The 19362-nt window shown below is 46.3% G+C and overlaps 3 protein-coding genes across 9 annotated transcripts in view; 2 read left to right on the top strand and 1 right to left on the bottom strand.

The window, feature by feature from the left end:
* Positions 1 to 19362, bottom strand: part of LOC6728529 (homeobox protein prospero) — a 55460-nt gene that overhangs the window by 28705 nt on the left and 7393 nt on the right. For 6 of the 7 annotated variants that reach the window (XM_039295839.2, XM_039295843.2, XM_039295844.2 and 3 more), the window contains exon 2: positions 15407 to 15455. The gene's annotated coding sequence lies outside the window, so the exon portion shown is untranslated. Of the gene's footprint in view, positions 1 to 15406; positions 15456 to 18002; positions 18792 to 19362 lie in introns of those variants that run through there. The other variant, XM_039295842.2, reaches the window with a different exon arrangement.
* Positions 1942 to 6585, top strand: LOC27206471 (MAP/microtubule affinity-regulating kinase 4). Its single transcript, XM_016176987.3, has 2 exons — positions 1942 to 2134; positions 3952 to 6585. The coding sequence occupies exon 2, from the start codon at positions 4468 to 4470 to the stop codon at positions 6583 to 6585; it is 2118 nt and encodes a 705-aa protein (XP_016035186.1). The 5' UTR covers positions 1942 to 2134; positions 3952 to 4467.
* LOC27206472 (MAP/microtubule affinity-regulating kinase 3) lies at positions 6779 to 8968 on the top strand. Its single transcript, XM_039295851.2, has one exon. The coding sequence runs from the start codon at positions 6779 to 6781 to the stop codon at positions 8588 to 8590; it is 1812 nt and encodes a 603-aa protein (XP_039151785.1). The 3' UTR covers positions 8591 to 8968.

Consider the following 19362-nt stretch of genomic DNA (forward strand, 5'->3'; position numbering starts at 1 on the left):
GGTGTCCCTCATTTCGTTGGCCATTGTTTGGTCCTTGATCGGAGGTTGAATTTGACACTTTCCAAGAAGGCATTGTTTGAATGGGTTAATTTGTGTATTTAGCCGAGAGCCAGCTGTTATTGAATATCGACAGTGAAACGCAAAACCCAATTAAATACCTAAGTCGCCGCACAGATTTTGCGGCACGTTCGTCCTTCGTTTTGCACCTTTCGCGATGCGGCAAGAAGGACGCAAAAATGCCGATCACGGCCCAAGGAGTCATCGCTCCGGCCGATCCGAAGTCGAAATCGATATGCACCCGCATTTGTCTGTCAAGAAGCTGCCCTTTTCGGGTCCGCAATCTGGAGTCCATAACTCATCGGGGCAATGTGCAAAAGTGGCTGTATCGCATATCCTGTGGCTGCTTTGTTTGCCTTTGTCCACATTCGAAGTCAGCTGCAGTTGCAATCTGCTTTTTCCGCATTCAGCACGATCAAATATTGCCGAAGAAAGATATCGCATCCTGATCAGGTGGCGCGTGTCCTCTGGCGGCCAACTGTGATTTGTCGGTCGGAATCGCATTATGTTCACCTATTTTTGGGGCGTCAGCTGGTGTGCGTGCCACGTGTATCTGGCGGATACTTTTGCCAAAGGCAGCCGCCTTATCGACTGCATGCTGAATTACCCGCTTCCTCATTAGCATTTCACTGTGGCCTACTTGTCTTGGCTTCTTCGGTTCATCTAAATGCAAATTCTCCCCCACCCAAATTCCCAAAACACCTTCAATTTCGAATCTCAAAGCCAAGAGAATATGGTTAGTTTCCAACTGGTAAGCTAAGAGGGCACTGCGACAAAAATTTCTTTCAAATAAGTTCACTTTTTTAAGTTCACTTTTAATTCTTCAAATGAAAGTACTTGAATATGGCGATGAATTAAAAGTTCTCATTTTCTTGCCTTCAAACGATATGCACTTTGAATGGAAATGTTCTTGAAGTTAGGGTTAATTTTTGTTCCAAGTGAATGGCCAAAAGCTTTTTAATTAAGCCCTGCCTTCAAGGAGGGGACTACGAATCGGGAATCGAGGAGAAATCACAGAAAACTGTTATTATAATCATCGTCTACGTCTACAATCGGACCAACACCCACCCATCCACCCCTTCTTGTCGCCTACTTTGTCATTATAGCTTTTTATAGCTTTCAGCCGGCCAAAGCGATGCCAAATGAAAGAAATTTTTGCGGGCCAAAAGAAATGCATTTTATTATTATTATTTGTTGTGGTGACTTTTTAATCATTCCCTACCAAAACAGAGCGCTCCAACGGATTGTTCTGAGATATGGTCGCGGGGGATGGGGCTGTTGTTCAAGAAGCACTGGAACCACTGGCCGATTCTTATTGGTGCACCAATACCACTCGGACAGCTCAGACAGATATGGCCATCGGCTACTCCCACACCGATGGCACGATGACGACACAGCTGTTGACGACGAATGGGGAAGTCTCGATGGCACACACACACCATCGCCGTCGCCAGCACTACCACCACAAGAAAACCCATACCAATGAAGAAACTCAAACGAAGACGAAGACCACGACAAAGGCCAAATTCGCCGCAAAGACGAACAAAGACGAAGCACGAAACACCCGAAGTGCCTCCCCTTCGCAGCCGTGACGTCACACCTCAAGAAACTCTCAAGGAAACGATATTGAGAGAAGAGCAACATATTTCGAACATTGAGTGAAAAGAAAGAGAGCAAAACAAACTGCTTAAAATTTTTATATTCTCTTTTCAAATTTTATGTTTAAAGGCGAAAAAGAAAAAAGTTGAAGCAGGCGTTAATCTTAATAATACGTTTCTTTTCAAATTCGCTGCACGAGCACGATCGCTATCACTTGGCCATTTATCGAGCGCAAGAAGAGCACAAAGACGCTCTTCGCTCTCTCTTTGCTCAGCCCGTCTCAGACGTTTCAGTTCCAGTTCAAGACCTGTCTTCAGATATTCCGCTCAATGCGTTTCAGTACTACGGCGCGCCTTGTATCTGAAAGTTCGGTCTCGCTCAACGATACGGATACGAAACGATATGTTACACTTGTGGAGTGGATTAACGCTAATTCGTTTTTGATTGCCGCCAGGGGGGATCGCCAATGGACCGATGCGTAAGTAAAGAGTGTAATTAAGCAAGCACGCGGTGGACACTGTGAGTTCCAGAGTTTCGCATCCATGGTCAGATAAGCTAGATCGTATCCCTTGTGTACCAGAATGCCTTATCTTGCGTCCGTTGTGCGTGTCTTTAAGGGGGGCGTTCTTTGGATCTCAATACAAGAGGCGTTTTATTAAGGTCAGCTAATGGATCAACTGTATGTATCTGTATCGCTTTGTGCGGAGTAAGTGTGTTAACGAATGAGTGTCAGACAGAATGAGGCGCCTGAAGATCCCCAAAGTCGCCGATGACTCAGTGCTGGCGCGGATAAAAATCGGTTAAGGAAAAAACAAAGAAGAACGGCCAGAGAACCAGAATCAAAATAGAAGAAGCCAGAAGGAAGGAGAGGAGAGGCATTCGGAAAAAACAAGCCAAAGATCCCATGGACAGGCAGAAAAACAAAGGCGAAAAAGGGGGAAACGAGATGGGAGACCAAGACCCGCACATGTTCATGTTGACATGTGTTGGTATCTTGGGAAAATCGAGAGAATGATAGAGAGAGAGAGGGGGGTCTGGTGTGGGGTGGGAAAAGTGGGGGTAACCCTAGGTGGGGTGCATTGAACTTGGTGGCAAAAGGGGAGCGATCACTAGCCCAAGAAGAGATCACAGATCGCCAGTTCCCAGAATTAAAACCAAGCCAAGCCAAGTACTTGTTGTTACTGTTGTTGTTATGGCAAATTTCCACAGATCTGCGATGTTGTTATTGCGAAAAAGAGAAAAGAAGATGATAGGGGAAGCAAAACAAGAAGAGCAGGCAAAAATAATAAATACAAAGACCCAAAAGTAGCAGCTGCAATTTCAAAATTTCAACATTTCACAAAAACTCAAAAACACACACATACGCAAATGTCGTAAGTGAGAGAGGGAGAGAGGGATACGCAAAGGAGCTGAAAAAGGAAGCGAAGAGCCGGAGAAAAAGGAGACCAGACAAAAGGCAAAGCAGGGATGACGAGAAAAGGTTGCAAGCAAAACAAGTCAGCAGGATCAAGGACACGCAGGCCCTTACACACACACGCACACAAAGGAGCAGGCAGAGAAAACCTGAAATCGTTACACAAACGCAAAGCAAAAGAGAGAAATGCAAGCGAACGAGCAGGCGAAAAGAAAAGGCAGATTAAGGACCCGTTCCTTTGTAGTACTTTATTTTTTACAATAGGTAGGTAAAACCCATTAGGGTAGTTTTCTCATAGGTAATGACGTGCATGTGTGTGTGTGAGTGTAGCTAGGGATCGGCAGGACATGCAAAAAACAAAATTGAAAGAACAGAGAGGCGAAGAAAATACTGTGTCACAAAGGAAGAGATTAGTTTTTCAGGTCGATTGAAATCCTGTTGTTAGGGGAGAGAGCAAATCACTTAGTGCACAGTGGTGCAAGGTCTATAAAAATAATTTGATAGATCGTCACTATATTATGAATCCAAGTCAAGTTTTAAAATTTGTTGATAAGAGCAAATGAGAACTGTATTGTTTTTCACATGTTTTTGTGAACTTTCTTAATGATTATCACAAAAATTCGTATGGATTGTTAGTCATATTTTTGATAGTTTATTTTTGGCATTCCCTTACAATTTTTGATTTGGGACTTGTCAAAAATACAACATTTCACTGAGAAAAAAGGTAGCTAGTTCGGTATTAAAAGTACATTTAATTATTAGTTTTATGCATTTTAAATGAAGTTACCCTAATACCGAGTTTCTATAAAGAGCAACCATTGAATTCCCGATGCCGATTACTCCCAACATCTAATCGAATCATTCTTCTCTCCATTCACCAGAGGGCAGCTGCTTCTCCTCGCTGACGAAGGAAACCGAATACCACCAGCTGGGATATATCCTCGCCAGTCGCAAACAAGAACAACAGGGGCACACGATCGCACCGGAGGATCACAAAAGGCTCGTGCCACATGAAGCAGGGGGTTGTTGATAGCGCCTCCTGAAAGAACTACCGACTCATGCGGTCGTGCGTCGAGACAAAGTGATCCTGCCGCAAGGAGCAGGACGAGCCGCTTATCAGCCATGCACGGGATTCGGGGTGGCTGAGGGTTGCAAACACGCGTTCTTATCTTAAAGCTCAGACTGTCGGGAGGGTGACGAAATAGAGCAGATGTGCAAACAACGGCCCCGATGACTGATGACCGACGAAACCCAGCAATTACAGCTTGAGGGGAGGCGATAGTTTCCATCCAACGACGCGTGCTCGGCACACTTGCAGATCCACTGAATAGGAGCAACTTTTGCCTGGGCAATCAGAATCTATCTCACACTAGGAGCTCCAAAATTCCAGTATTATAATGTCCGTGGACAACAGCTTGGGAATTCTAGATCTATCTTCCGGTAAGGAGAGTGAGAAAATAGCAATGACAGCAGCAAACAAGGAGAACGATCCGGATTCCCATTTCACGGGTACTATTGTCACCACTGGCGCCACTGCTCAGCCAGCCACGCCCACTACCTCAAATGCCACCGCCCTACCAGCCACGCCTACTGTGCTAGCTGGCCAGGATTTGGGCGACGGTGCCTGTAGTAGTAAAAATACGGATTCCAAGTTTCAATCGTACGTAAATGGCAATGGCAATGGTGTGTACAAGATCATCAAGACACTCGGCAAGGGAAACTTTGCCAAGGTCAAGCTGGCGATTCATGTGCCCACCGGTCGGGAAGTGGCCATCAAGGTGATCGATAAGACGCAGCTCAATACGAGTGCACGCCAGAAGCTGTACCGCGAGGTGAAGATCATGAAACTGCTGAACCACCCGAACATCGTGCGCCTCTTCCAAGTCATCGAGTCGGAGAGGACACTCTACCTGGTGATGGAGTACGCGAGTCGTGGCGAGCTATTTGACCACCTGGTGAAGAACGGTAGGATGCGGGAGCGGGATGCCAGAGTGATCTTCCGGCAGTTGGTGTCCGCCATTCAGTACTGCCACAGCAAGTTTGTGGTGCATCGGGATCTGAAGGCGGAGAACCTGTTGCTGGACCAGCATATGAACATTAAAATCGCGGACTTCGGTTTCGGCAACACCTTCGATCCCAACGCCCAGCTGGAAACGTTCTGCGGGAGTCCACCATATGCTGCCCCTGAACTTTTCATGGGCAGGAAGTACGCCGGACCGGAGGTGGACGCCTGGTCGCTGGGAGTGGTGCTGTACACCCTCGTCAGCGGTTCGCTGCCCTTTGATGGAGGCACCCTAAAGGAGTTGCGGGAAAGAGTCCTGCGGGGCAAGTACCGTGTGCCCTACTACATATCCATGGACTGCGAAAACCTAATGAGAAAGTTCCTGGTCCTGAATCCCTCCAAGCGCACTTCGCTTTCGGCTGTGATGTCGGATAAGTGGATAAATCTGGGCCACGATGAATCCGATCGATTGCGTCCGTTTCGTGAGAAGCCCATGGAGCTGCAGGATGCAGCCCGGTTCGATTTACTGACGAGCATGGGCCACAAGCGCCGGGATGTGGAGCAGTCTGTGAAGGGGCAACTGTTCGACGACATCTACTGCACATACATGCTTCTGGGCGTTGCCAAGCCGCGCTCCTCGAACCGCAGTACGAAACCGGAGGCTATACCAACAGTGGATTTAACCACTCCAGCTATCAGTAGCCCGGTTCCTAATATCACCACGCCCACTGTTACCATAGCTCATGTCACGCTTGCTCTGGACAAGAATCCGCCCATCCACTCCTCCTCAGCCTCGAGTAGACCCATTGCGCCGCGTTTGGCAAATGCACCCAATACACCGACTTCAACGCCACCAACGGGACCGCCTGCCAAACCCACAAGACGCACTCCAGCCAGGACACCAGCCCGCAAGGCCACCAACCATACGAACGGCCAAGGACGTCCGGAGCCCTCGAGTCTTCCGCACACTCCGCAGTCAAAGAGAGCCAGTGCCAACATGGATGTGAAGCCCACGCTGCTGAGTGCCCAGCGGCAGTTGGCCCAGACCCAAAAGCTGGCCAACACTCCTCCGCGCTTCCAGTACCCCGTTGCCCAAACTCCGAATCAAGCTCAGGGATCATCCAGGCGGCCCACGACCCTGTACGAGAAAGCGGAACCTGCAGTCACTCCTCTTCTGGTGCCCAAGTCGCCGGCCATGGGTGGTCGTCTGCTAGAACGGATTCCCGGAGCTGGAGCCGTGGAGAAGACCTCCGACAAGCCATTCACCCGACACAATGTTGCGCGGGCCACTTTTCATTTCGGCCAGGCGCGCAGTGGCAAACGGGGCGGTGGATCTGGAAATGGCGCAGGCGGAGAGGAGGACAGCTATCAGACGCCACCCTTATCCGCGGACGACACCAAGCCCGCCTCGCGGGTAGGTTTCTTCTCCAAGCTGACCGCACGCTTCGGTCGAAGGGTAATCCACTTAAACGAAAAGGATGTCACCGAGCAGCGCAAGAACCTCACCAAATAGCCAGATGCCAGGTGGTTTGGGGCAATGTCAAGGTGATAGATAGAATGATAGAGTGATACAGAAAGTGATACAGTCGGCCTTGCCCGAGCATTCTAACGATATTAAGTCCATCTACAGACTCAGCAAATCAGTTTGTCTTACAAGTGTGCGGCGAACGCTTTGCTGGGATTTAGATAAATTAATCCTACCAGAAATGACGGCAGCAAACACAGACAAAACGACCGACAAGGAGAACGATCCCGGTCCCCATACATCGGTATCCACTACCGCCACGCCCCCTTCTGCAGCTGCCCAGGATGTGGGGGGATGTGTTGGGCGCAGTGGAGGGACATCGAGCCCTAAGTTTCAGTCGTATGTAAATGGCAATGGCTACGGAGTGTACAAGATAATCAAGACCCTTGGGAAGGGCAATTTCGCGAAAGTCAAGTTGGCGATTCATCTGCCCACCGGTCGGGAAGTGGCCATTAAGCTGATCGATAAAACTACGTTAAATACGATTGCTCGGCAGAAGTTGTACCGAGAGGTCAATATAATGAAAAGGCTCAACCACCCGAATATTGTGCGCCTCTTCCAAGTTATCGAGTCGGAAAGGACCCTCTACTTGGTAATGGAGTATGTCAGCGGGGGAGAACTCTTCAATTATCTGGTCAAAAACGGAAGGATGCGGGAGCGAGATGCCAGGGTGCTCTTCCGCCAGTTGGTGTCTGCTATTGAATACTGTCACAGCAAGTCGATTGTGCATCGGGATCTAAAGGCGGAGAACTTGTTGTTGGACCAGCATATGAAATTGAAGATCGCTGACTTTGGTTTCAGCACCACGTTTGAACCGAAAGCGCCACTGGAAACGTTTTGCGGAAGTCCACCGTATGCCGCCCCTGAACTGTTCAGAGGAAAGAAGTACTCTGGACCGGAGGTGGACTCTTGGTCACTGGGTGTGGTGCTGTACACCTTGGTGAGTGGTTCCCTACCCTTCGATGGAACCAATCTGAAGGAGCTTCGCGACCGAGTTATACGTGGCAAGTATCGCGTCCCGTATTACGTCTCCATTGAATGTGAGAGTCTTATTAGGAAGTTCCTCGTTCTGAATCCAACGCAACGTATTAGTTTATCGGCTGTCATGGCGGATCGCTGGATCAACATGGGCTACGAGCAAGGTAACGGATTGAGGCCGTTTCAGGAGAAGCCTATAGATATACATGATGTAAATCGATTGAATTTGCTGTCGAACATGGGTCACAAGCCTCGTGATGTAGAGCAATCGCTGAAGAACCAGAAGTTCGACGACATTTATTGCACCTATATGCTCCTGGATGTTGCTAAACAGAGCTCAACAGCCTGCAGCGAGAAATGGGGATCACCTTTTAGGAAAACTCCTACGGCTACGCCAGGCAGCAGTCGGATTCCTGTTCCTATAGCTTCTCCCAATGTTACTATTAGCCATGTGACCTTTTCACTGGACAAGAGTTCACCAAATAAGCCTGGCGCCACTTCCATTCGTCCCATGGCTCCGCGCTTGGCAAATGTCCTCACTCCGCCACCATTGACACCACCGCCCAAAAAATATATCTGCTGCTCGGCTAGCAAGGCCACCAATCCAAGACGTTCCGAGCCGTCCAGTACCCCACAACCTGCGATGCCCAAGAAAGGAGTCGGCGCTCCAGTGGATGTGAAGACAACTCTACTGAGTGCCCAACGAAAGTTGGCTGTAAACCAAAAGCTGAACAGCGCATCACACCAAATTCGGAGTCCCTTTACGCAGTCCCCAAGTCAAGCTTCAGGATGCACCAGAACACCACCGACTCATTTCGAAATGGTGGACTCGACCAGCACTCCCCTAAAGGTGCTTAAATTGGCATCCAACATCCAGACTCCACCCTCCACCGAAAACACAAATGGCCGCCCGCGATTGGGCTTCTTCTCTAAGCTGTCCGCACGCTTTGTTCGAAGATCACTCCAAAAAGGCGAAAAGGACATCAGCGAGCAGCGCAGCAACGTCACCAAGTAGCAAGGTGTTAGGTCAGCGCATCCCAAAAGGATGCTTCCCTGCACAGACAATCGCAAGTGATATAGCAGCCCTCCCGAATGGACGATCGACCTTATGTGTAAATGGTATTTTAATTAAAACGACTTAAATTTAGTATAACAAATAAATGTTGATGGCATATGTGAGGTGATCGTTCTGAACTGATCTTGAAACTTGACTGTCAAACCAATAAAATAAATTTGAACAATTGCTTTATCTTCATAATTTTTAAATTTTACGATAGAAGTTTAAAATAAATATGTAGATTTTAAATTCGTTTATATGTATAAACTTTGGTACTGTTTCTCATTAGCTAGTTAACATAAGAACAGCCTAAAAATAAAAACGGTTTACTCATGATTTTTAATTGTTCTATTATGATCACTAAAAGAAACATTAACCAATTGTGTGGAACATTAAAAGGGTCACACACAAAGCGGCAGCAACAATTTCAGCTTGCGTGTTGCTTGGACATTAAATGGAGCGGCGTGAGAGCTTAGGGTGGGGGTTGCAAGTGGCAATAGCCGAGGGTGGAGGTACCCTGAGCAACACGAAACCGCAATCATTTTGCACTTTTCGAGGCAACAACAGGAACTACGTAGGACCCGCTACTACAGGTTAGTCAACGGGGTGGGGGGTGGTAATTTGAAGGCGTCGAGCGGCGGAAGGAAAAGGCGTTCACAGCCGAACATAACAATATCCGGAAAGAAACCAATAAACGGGAAATTCCGCAGGAGGGCCGACGACTATGTATGTACTTTTGGTGGGAACCGAGTTGGAAAAGGGATGGCGGTAGGGGTGGGTTACCTGGCTAAAAGGGTGGTTTTAGACTGATTGGACCCATTGAGAGCGGAAGCAGAGCGTTTAATTCGTTAACTGGCGGAAGAAGGTGACTGGTGACTGTAAGCAAGTAACAGGTCGCACATAAATTAGACAGCCAGCTAGTGCATTAATGTGCATGCCCACTCCTGGAAAACCGATCCCACAATTAGCCCCCTTCCAATCCCAATCGCAATCCTTCCCCGACTGATAAGATTGGGCTCGAAACCGAAATGCAAACAAAACTACTCGCGGTCTATTTGCATGGGACTAGAACGGAGCAGAGCTTCGATTGTTTGCTTTAAGGGTAAACCGCACTCGCATTTATAGATATGGATAGAGATATATGCATATAGATGGTGCTGATAAATCGAAATAGTACTTGAAGCAAATAAAAGTGCCTATGCAAACAGGTCGAGTCAATAATTTAACTAAAAGCGCGCGCCATCGATTAGATATAGACGGCGACAGTTGAGGTTTATCAAGGACTGAATCCGATAAGATAGCCACTCCACAGACTATCCAAGCACTCCATCCTCGTCCTTTCGCTCCAACTCCAATTGGAATGCCCTGAAGGTATGCAGCAAAAGTTTCGCCCGGAAGTGCCAATAAGAAAGCCATCTAGGACTAATCAGCAACGTCTCGCAGAACAAAGGTCCTGGCTAATTTGCGGCAACAACTCGTAACGAGCGTGTAAATGGAAGTTTAACTGTAACTGCAAGTTAAACCCATTTATCCAGTGGACTGGGTGCCAAATTGGCCAAGTGTAAGCCAAGGCTCTTCACATCTAATTGAGGGTTGATTCGTCTTCGTTTCTTCGGGGGGCGCAGCACCGCCTTCAAGTGTCTGCCGGCAACGCCTTGAGTGTGACTTGGGTACGGAGTACTGAGTTCTTGGTCCTGAGTCCTGCGTGCTGGGCCACTGCCACCCACAATTATGTCAATAGCCAAGTTTTCCGGGCCAGCCGAGATTTGGTAGTGACAAAAGGTTCGCCCATTTCCATAGACATTCCCCCCCAGAGCGGTTTGTATTGTTTACCCTGGGTAAATATTTTACGGCCCAAGAAGTGCCACAAGAAACTGTAACCGAGCTTAACCTGCTGAAATGTCAAGTGGGGCCGTCGCTTCCTTTGATTTTTCACATTTTTCCTTTCGCCGGTCCTTTGCGGTCGCTTAAGAAACATTTTCCAGGCTTTTCATCTTTCACGTTTTGCTCGGTTTTTTCTTTACCATTGTTCTTTTCGCGCTTGCCAATTAGTCCTATGCGATTTCGAGTGTTCTTTTCGTTTCGACCCATTCCAAAATGATTTTCTTTCTTATGGCGCAACCCTTAATTAATGGCTCGCTTATTTCTCAACTTGGTGCTCAGCCGGAGCTTAGTTGGCCAACTATTTTGTCTCATTTTCCGGCTGACTTAAGCGCTTAATAGTTTTCAGTTTTTATGTGCCATAGTTTCGTATCCCTGCTCCGATCCTTATTGGTGTGTCTTCTTTGGCTTGCACTTTTCTTGCTCAAGTCGAAACTTTTTCTTATTGGAAAGGGTTCGAAACTTTGCTTGCGCTCGTCCTTGTTTTTTGTGGTCGCCCGGTAGTTAATCAATTTTTATGTCCTTTTTTCCCATGGATTGTGTAAAAAGTTTTGCTCTACAAGTATGTTTCGACAAGTCTTTTTGTGGTCGGGTGCAAGGGAAAAGTTTTAATTAAGAAAACCTTGAAGTGATTTATTGATTAGAGCTCTCGGCCTGGTCAAACTTTCTGTGGTCGCAGACGTCCCGCTCAACTTTCCGACTTTCCTTTAGCTGGAGGAGATTCCTCTTCAGTCTATCTCTCCCCAAAAAGACAACCAATAGGCGTCCGTCTATCTGCTTTTTTCATAAGATATAATGGAGGTGCCTTCTTCCCTTCCCCTACTTAAATCAAGCAGTCTGAGTCAAGTCAACAAATGCGAAGCGCGGCGAAATCAATTCTCCGCCCCCCTCCGGCTGGAGAGTATAGAAAAATACCGTTTGCTGCTTACGGAAGCGCAAAGAAATACACCCACTACCCCGACCACTTTAGGAAACAATCGTAGCCTACCATGCTATACCAATCCAAACTAACATTCAGTCTGCTCAACTGGCAGAACGAAACTTTGGACCCAGCCCACGGAAACTTTGGGCATTATTATTACTGGCCAATACGCAGTAAGAAATAAAGTCGAGGAAACAGCAAACAAAATGGTGAGCACTTCCGCCCGGCCCGAAAGTAATTACCAAAAGTCGGCAGTCGGTCGGTAGTTGGTAGTTGGAAGTTGGGGGCCCAGTCAGGCTTCAACTTGGTCTGTGCCGCACATTTCACGCCTCCGCCCCTTGGAAAAGCCGTCATTGTTTTAATTGTAAACAATATGAAGATAATCAGAGAGCCGAAATCAGTGCGTGGCTGGGGAGAGACTGCAGCTCAGGTGGCCAGTTCTTGGTGACACATGCCCCGGCACCACCGACTCCACACCCACACAACCCCCACCACCTTTAAAATGGCCCACCAGCGGAAGTGTCGCCGTGACTGTGGGCACAACAAAAAAGCGGAACTACTCTTGAAAGATTTGCGTCGGACAGGCAGGCAGGTAGGCACCTTCACCTGACCGGCTGTTGCTCCGCTGTCTGCGGCTTTTCATCGCAACCGGCAACTTTCGCGGGCTGTGAGGCTCTGTTGGTGTAGCTGAAGCTGAAGCTGTCATGAGTTTCAGGCCCTCGCATATTATTAACGTTTTAATACGTATTTGTGCTGGCTCTCCCCTGCTTTCGGCCACTTTGGTGCGTGCTGCATGGCGGGGGAAATGGGCAGTGGATGTGGCAGTGGAAATGGAACTGGAGCGGTGTGGTCGGGAAAAGGGGATGGGTTAGTGGACAGAGGGTGTGTCTCGACCACTTGTTGTGGACCGGAGCACGTGGGAAAGTGGAAAGCGTTGAGCTTCCGCCTGGACTTACACTTGACAATATCGTTATTAATTTCGGACAAAGCGAGTCTTGTTGGCTTTGCAATTATACAACAAATAAATAATTAAGAGAAATCAAGACTTAAACTAACTTAAAGATTATACATTAATATAATAGAGTAATCATAAAATGCGATTTGAAATGGAAGTTGTTTTTGAATTGATAAATATATTGATAAATATATGCACTGAACGTTAATGATAATGGCACTTTAATTGCATTGTTTTCTATTAACCCAATATTTCAAGTGTAGCTTGGAGCCTTGGCATGACCAGTGCACTGCAGTCGAGCGATCGAGATAGCTCCGGATCCGAATAAAGCTAGATCCGACCAGAGCACAGTGCAATGGATGGGATGCTTGAATGATTTCGCCATATGAGACGTGACACCAGTCCAAATCGACTCAGATCGCCTCACGCCAAGTGCTCGTGCATCCGGTCTAGTTTTGGGGGTTGGGCTGAGGCTTGATTCGCCTGCTAGTTTATATAAGTCTATACTAAATGGCTGTCTCGTGTGCATGTGTGTGTGTGTGGGTGCTTCTCTCTAGATACTAAATACTAGATACTCGAACTAGATGGCATCGCACAGATGCTCGTACTCGCACTTGTCGTGGTGCTCGAACTCATGCATGGCGCGCACCAAATACGAAATAAATTACACTTGATTATCTTGTTGCTCGCCTGGCTGCTGCTCGACCGCTGATCTGTTGCAATAGTTTGTCCATGTCCGAAATAGGCAAACAAAAACAAGAAAGATCTATTTAATACAACACTGCGATATTTGAATACACTTAATACACTCAAATGGATTTTCATTGTGATTCACTACAAATATTACATTGGCAAACGAAATACTATTTTCATTATTATTCTTGAATTTCAATATGTTATCTATATCAACATCAAGCATGGTGTACAAATAAGAAACTCACTAATTGCTTTTATCACCCTATCTTATCTACTGTTCAGTTATGATCAATTAATGTATATGTTGTTATTTATGGTCTACTACATTTTACAGGGTGCTGCACTTGTGTAATCTCCAAGGACTTAAGGGATAGATTTTTCTATTATTTTTGTTTACACCCCTATTCAACATACCCCTTCGTAGAGTATCGCAGACTAACAGAAAGCCGGACGGACGGACCATGGACATGTGTTGATATTCTACAAGTCATTTGCTGACTTAATTTCCAGCGCTTGAAACGGAATAGAACGGAACCGACGGTACAGACTGCTGTAGTTGTAGTTTCCACTGGGCGGACGGTGGTCAGTGGGTGGATGGGCGGTTGGGTGGGTGGTTGGTTGTTTTGGGGAGCGGGTTGTGGGGTCATTTCGGCGAGGGCCGCGACATTTGCTCAGCGAGGCGTGCAACTTGGTCGCCGCTCAAGTGAGCGCTGCCATTGGCCGGCGCAAGTTGGATACTTTGCTCGGACTAGGGATCTATACTATATGCGGCGAGTGTGTGCTTTATTTAATTCCAGATAATCATCGCGACTTGTTGCGGCGCTCTGTCTCTGTCTCTTTCGGCTTCTGTGGCGCGTTTTAGGGTAATTTTCTTTTCGCAATTGAATGAATTTGCGTTTCGGACCGACCCCTGCCCCGCGCCACCTTCTATTCCCGCCGCACATACACTCTTTTTTTATTGTTCGGTCTCAATAAGAGATTATTCGAGGGCCATGTATAGATGTATATTTAGATGGTTGCGCTCAGCTGCATGGTAGAAATTTTCACTTCCGTTCTTAAAACGATTTCCGGCCGACCATCAGAGGAGTTGGCCGTGCATGGCGAAAGGTTTCGAAGTTTCGAAGGCCCGAAACTTTCTACATGACATTTCCACCTGGATGCTGGCCAAAGTTACCGAGCTTCGTACAATGTACTAAACTTTCTTCGCAGCGAATAAAACAAGTGAAGCAGGCAACTTGGCCGGGTCTTGGATAGCTAAGTATGAGGGGCATGAGTTGGTGGCATGCCACGGCATTGTGCGCCTAAAAGTCAACTTTAATTTAGCATTTTTCATAAGTAGCCTTGGGTGCACTTACTTATGCACTCGCAAGAAAGAAGACGGGCGGGCAGGCAGGCAGAAGGGGTTGCGATGGCTGCACATGAGCAACTCGAGCCTTAGGGCCAAACTTCCGACTCCGAGTGGATTTAAACGAGAAAAATAAGAGCAGAACAGGCAGCACTGAAGTTGGCAATAACAAGTAAAAACTGCAGCAAAACTCATTTACACGGCATCGAGCTGGATAATAACGAGACTGGGAAATGGTAAATGCTTAAGACTTGCTTCCTTCTATTTTGTCGCTTAAGCTGAAAATAATTGCAGCCTGCTTGTAAATCCAACAACGCAGCAACTAGCGGCGTCTGCTGTCAGCAAAAGGATAACACGGTGCCTCATTACACACACACACGGAGAGATACACACGTGTGAGAGAGAGTGCGAGAGGAGGGTAAGGACACGGCACACACATGCAACTTCAGCAATTTCCGTTTCCGCTGTTGCACTGCACACCGCTCCCTACACTCGCCTTCTTCTTCTTCTTCTAGCCCAGACGCCTCTGTTTGTTTTCCTTTTTTATTTTCTCCCAGCAGCTCTGGCGGGTGGAAAGTCAAAGAAAATGTCTGCGTGAAGAGCTGACTTGGTAGGAGAAATTGAAACGGACACGGGGCAGATGCAGGATTCAGATGCCCCGACCCTCATCCTTGTAGTTCTAGTAGCCCAACAACCATCTCTGTCAGTTTTCTTTGCCATTTCATCTTAAGTAGCACACAAATAAACAAAGGCAAACAAGCGAGCGGGGATTGCAGAGACCTGCAGCTCACAAAGGCGCCTCTCCATATGGCAGCACTTTTCGATTAAGGATACTTCGCCCCACCCCCGTGCGAGTGTGTGTGTGTGTGTTGACTTTCTAATTAAAAAATGAAGTCCACTCGAGCACAAAGGCGTTTCATTAGACCAAGACTGGACCCAGACTTAAAGTAAGAGGATGAACCGGAGTTGACTTACCAAAATTTAAGCGGCTTTCTCATTGGATAACTTCTCGATATGGTGTAACCTGCAAGTAAAAAAGCAGACGATGGCACAGGGCGCAACGTAAATGTGAGATTAGTAATCTGGTCAATTGGTTCAGATGGTAGGCTGAAAATGTTGTGGAGAATTCAATGGGGGGATTCACAAGCCCTATGTCTTAAGGATTTTTTTTCTGTCGAAAGGCTAACTCAACTGGAGTGCGAGCTATTTGGCGGTTTTATATATATTTATCATATTATTTATCAGTAATTGGATGGATTTGCAAGTCACAAGCTGCAAGCGAAAACAAAATAAATAATAAAAGCTACAATAACAAATAATTACTGTGGTTTTAATAATAATAAATTTTACTTTCAGCTTCAGAAATATTACAAATAATTCACATCATTAAACATATTTGTTAGTATTTGTTATAAAAATATATCACAATCATCAAGAGCTCATAATAATTTTTAGTTTCCATTTCTAACTTGCATTATAAATAAATAAGAAATTTAAAATATGTAAAAACTTGCAGCTTCTCTATATTTTATCTGCGCCCTCAACTGCCTAAATCTACTATACAAATTTGTATAAACACAATATATAAGCTTTTTTTGAATGTTCGGTTCGAGTTGGGATGAAATGTTCATAGATTTTTGGTTTGTTTTCATTGTTTGTTTGTTTTTTTTTTTTTTTGCACCAATACCATTTGCGATATTTTACCCTTAATTTAAGTTACAATGCCAGTGGCCAGTGGCGAGTGGCAAGTGCGAATCGAGCCGCTTCAGAGGATCGCCCCGCTTCATGGCGGCCGTGTGTTCAGCGTTGGCAGCTGGCGGCAGGAGTGGCGGCAGCGCCAGTCGCTCCCGAGGAGCGGAACTGTACCGCTGCCAGGAGCAGGAGCGGGCGGGAGTGGGCCGCTGACCGCTCCGGTCGCTGGTGATGCATTTCGGAATTCGGATGAGGACGGCTCATTTCTCTGGCCGAGTCGCTGAGCACAGACTTTTTGCTTTCAGGGGGTAAATTTTTCGTTTGGGACTTGGGGGAAGGCGAACACAATTCACTCTAGCGCTGCGGTCAACGGGGGCCGGGGGTAGTGGGGTCATCAGGGGTCACTAATTTTTGTAACTTTTCTTTAGTCGCTAACGGAATCATTTATCATTTCATTTTTAAGGCACCGCCACACGGCTGGCTACTTTTGTTGTCACTTCATTTCGCGGCACACCGAAAACTATGCCACACTTTTCACTGTTTTAGAGCATTTCCGGTTATTTGGTTGTAGTTATTTTGCATTTATTAGTTATATTATTCGTTTCTTTCGAAAGGGTTTTCCAAAGGTTTGTTGCCGCAGCGCTTTCGATTTTACAAGTTTAATTTAGAATTTCGAGCATTTTTGCATTCTTATTTATTTTGTAAGACTTTCCTTTTTTGGGTTTTTTTATGGATTTGTTTTTATTTTTAGCTAAATTTCGATATTCTGTTCGTGAAGAAATATAATATATTTATTAAAATTTAAGCTCGAAATTGAAAAAAAAATAAAAGAAATAAAATCCAATATTCTAGGTAATTCCAGATATTAAATAACATAAGATATAAAATATAGATAAAAACATATAAAAGTTTTACTTTGTTACTACGAAAAACAACTTAAAATTGAATATTAAGATAACACAAATATCTATTTAATTTTAAAACATAGTTATTGGTTTTATTTCGTATTTGGTCATTTATTGGTATTATTTGTAGCACTGTTTGAATTCACAACATTTATTTTCTGAGTTGATAAACTTGTGTTGCTTTTGCACAGTCGTAATTTGGGCTCACTTTGTCACAGTTTCAGCGAGTTATTTTTTTAAAACATCCTTCTGAGAGGCTCTCATCATCCCCCAACCTGGCACGTACCATCATCGAAGTGTGGACTTGAACGGGTAACTGATAACTGATTACTGACTAATGCCGAATGCGCTGTTCTAGTTCCCTAGCTGAGTGACCAACTGACTAAGGACAAACCTCCCAACTGACCGCTGTTGCTGCGCTGCAGTCGCTGCCAGCCAAGACGATCAAATGTCTTTCAAGAAACGAAGCCCCAAAGCTTTTATATTCGGCTCCGAGTGTGCCAGCGTCTGTGTGAGAGTATTTATATAAAATTAGACACGACTCGCTGTATCTCAACTATATAAGTATAAGTATAGCCTCCTGCTTGTGGGTATGTGTGTGTGTGAGTGCGAGTGTCTGTGAAGAGTTGCTGACTAAGTTGAGCGGGGCTGCGGCGAATCTGAGGCTCTGGCTGCCTTGGGCGCTTTAGATAATTTCCTGCCAAGTTTTTCCCCATCAAAGCCAAGACGCGACGCCTGCCAATGCGCAGGCAGGATAATTGCGGGCTAACATGTCGTATGCGCAATGTGGCCACCAATGCCGCAGCAACAGCAGCAAGTGGCGCCCCATTGCGTGTGTGTTGGTGTGTTCGATAGTTTTTTGTTTAGTATTTTTTCGATTTTTTTTTTCACATTCTGTTGGAGAGTGTGTGTGGCCTTTGGTTGGCTAATCGCGAAAGAAGGCAGCGAATAAACGCGCCGCAAGTTGCACGTACCACAAGACAGCGACACCTGAGCTAATTGAGGAGGATCTGTGACTGGGTTCGATGGGCGAGACGATTGAGCTGGCTGAACTAGGCTTTAAATTGTTATTTCTAGTTTATGTGATAATGAAATTTATTTATTTATTTAATTTAAATTTATTATTTATTTTATTTAAAATAATTATATTTTATTAGATTTGATTGATTTGAAACTGATTTGAATTGATGCTTCAACTCAGACACACAGCTAATGCACGCTACACAATTTTTTTTTTTTTTGGTTTTTTTTGTTTTGTTAATATTTTATTATTATTTTATTTTAATAATTTATGTGGAGTGATTGGAATTTTTACACAAGTCGAGGCGGCGTTCGTCGACGTCGTCGATAGAAGACATACGCAAGCAAAACTTCTGCCAGCGCGCGTGACTGGAAACGTACTGAATTTTGTATTCTAGACTGCGAAAGTAAAGTGGCAGAAGACCAAGGCGCTGCCTCAGTCGAAGTCGAAGTCGAGGATTCGGACTCCGTTTCCGTTTCCGTCTCAGCTGCCGCCGCTGCTATTGCTGCTGCTTCAGTCAACGCCTGCCCACATAAGTGTGCTACACTTTCTTGCAAGCAGGCGGTCCTTCTCCCTACTCCCTGGCATCCCTTATCCAGGCATCTGCGATAACGAGCTGCCTTTTCTATATACACGAGCGTCGTCGCTTTTAAATATATGTATATCCCATATAATAATATATATTATTTATATATGTATTAGGCGACGCCGGCAGCGACAGAGGGAGCAGATAATTTCCTACACGCAGTAAGTGCAAGTAAGTGTGCGCCTGCTCACACACACAACCGCACGCATACCTGCACGAAGAAGCGCTCCAAGGAGGAGCCGATGGCCAAAACGAGCGGCCACGAGCGGGACGAGCGGGATGAGCGGCGGGCGGGCGGGCGGTACGACCGTACGCGCGCGTAGCTTAAGAAGGACTAGAAGAGAAGAAGCAGGCAGGCAGCGGCCGCAGCAAGCTGAGGACCTTGCCGAGTCGCAATCGGAGCGGATTCGGAATCGGAAGTCGGATGCCGAAGCTGCTGCGTGGGTGTAGGTGTAGCCGCTGCCTCAGGATAATGTAATGCACTCACAGTCGCACACACTCACACTCGCACACAGACATACGCACACAGACGCCGGCAGAGAGAGGACGCAATTAGAAAGCAGCAGGACACGAAGCAGCCGAAAATCAGGCACGAAGGCACGAAGACCCGAAGCCTGCGGCTGGCAGTCTTCGTATTGCCGGTTCAGACACTTTCGAAAGGAGAAGTCCGAGAACAGAGCCCCTTTCTCTTCGCTTCTCTCTCACTCTCTCTGCCTCTCATTCTGTC

Source organism: Drosophila simulans, chromosome 3R (genome assembly GCF_016746395.2).
Source record: "Drosophila simulans strain w501 chromosome 3R, Prin_Dsim_3.1, whole genome shotgun sequence".
Lineage (NCBI taxonomy): Eukaryota > Metazoa > Arthropoda > Insecta > Diptera > Drosophilidae > Drosophila > Drosophila simulans.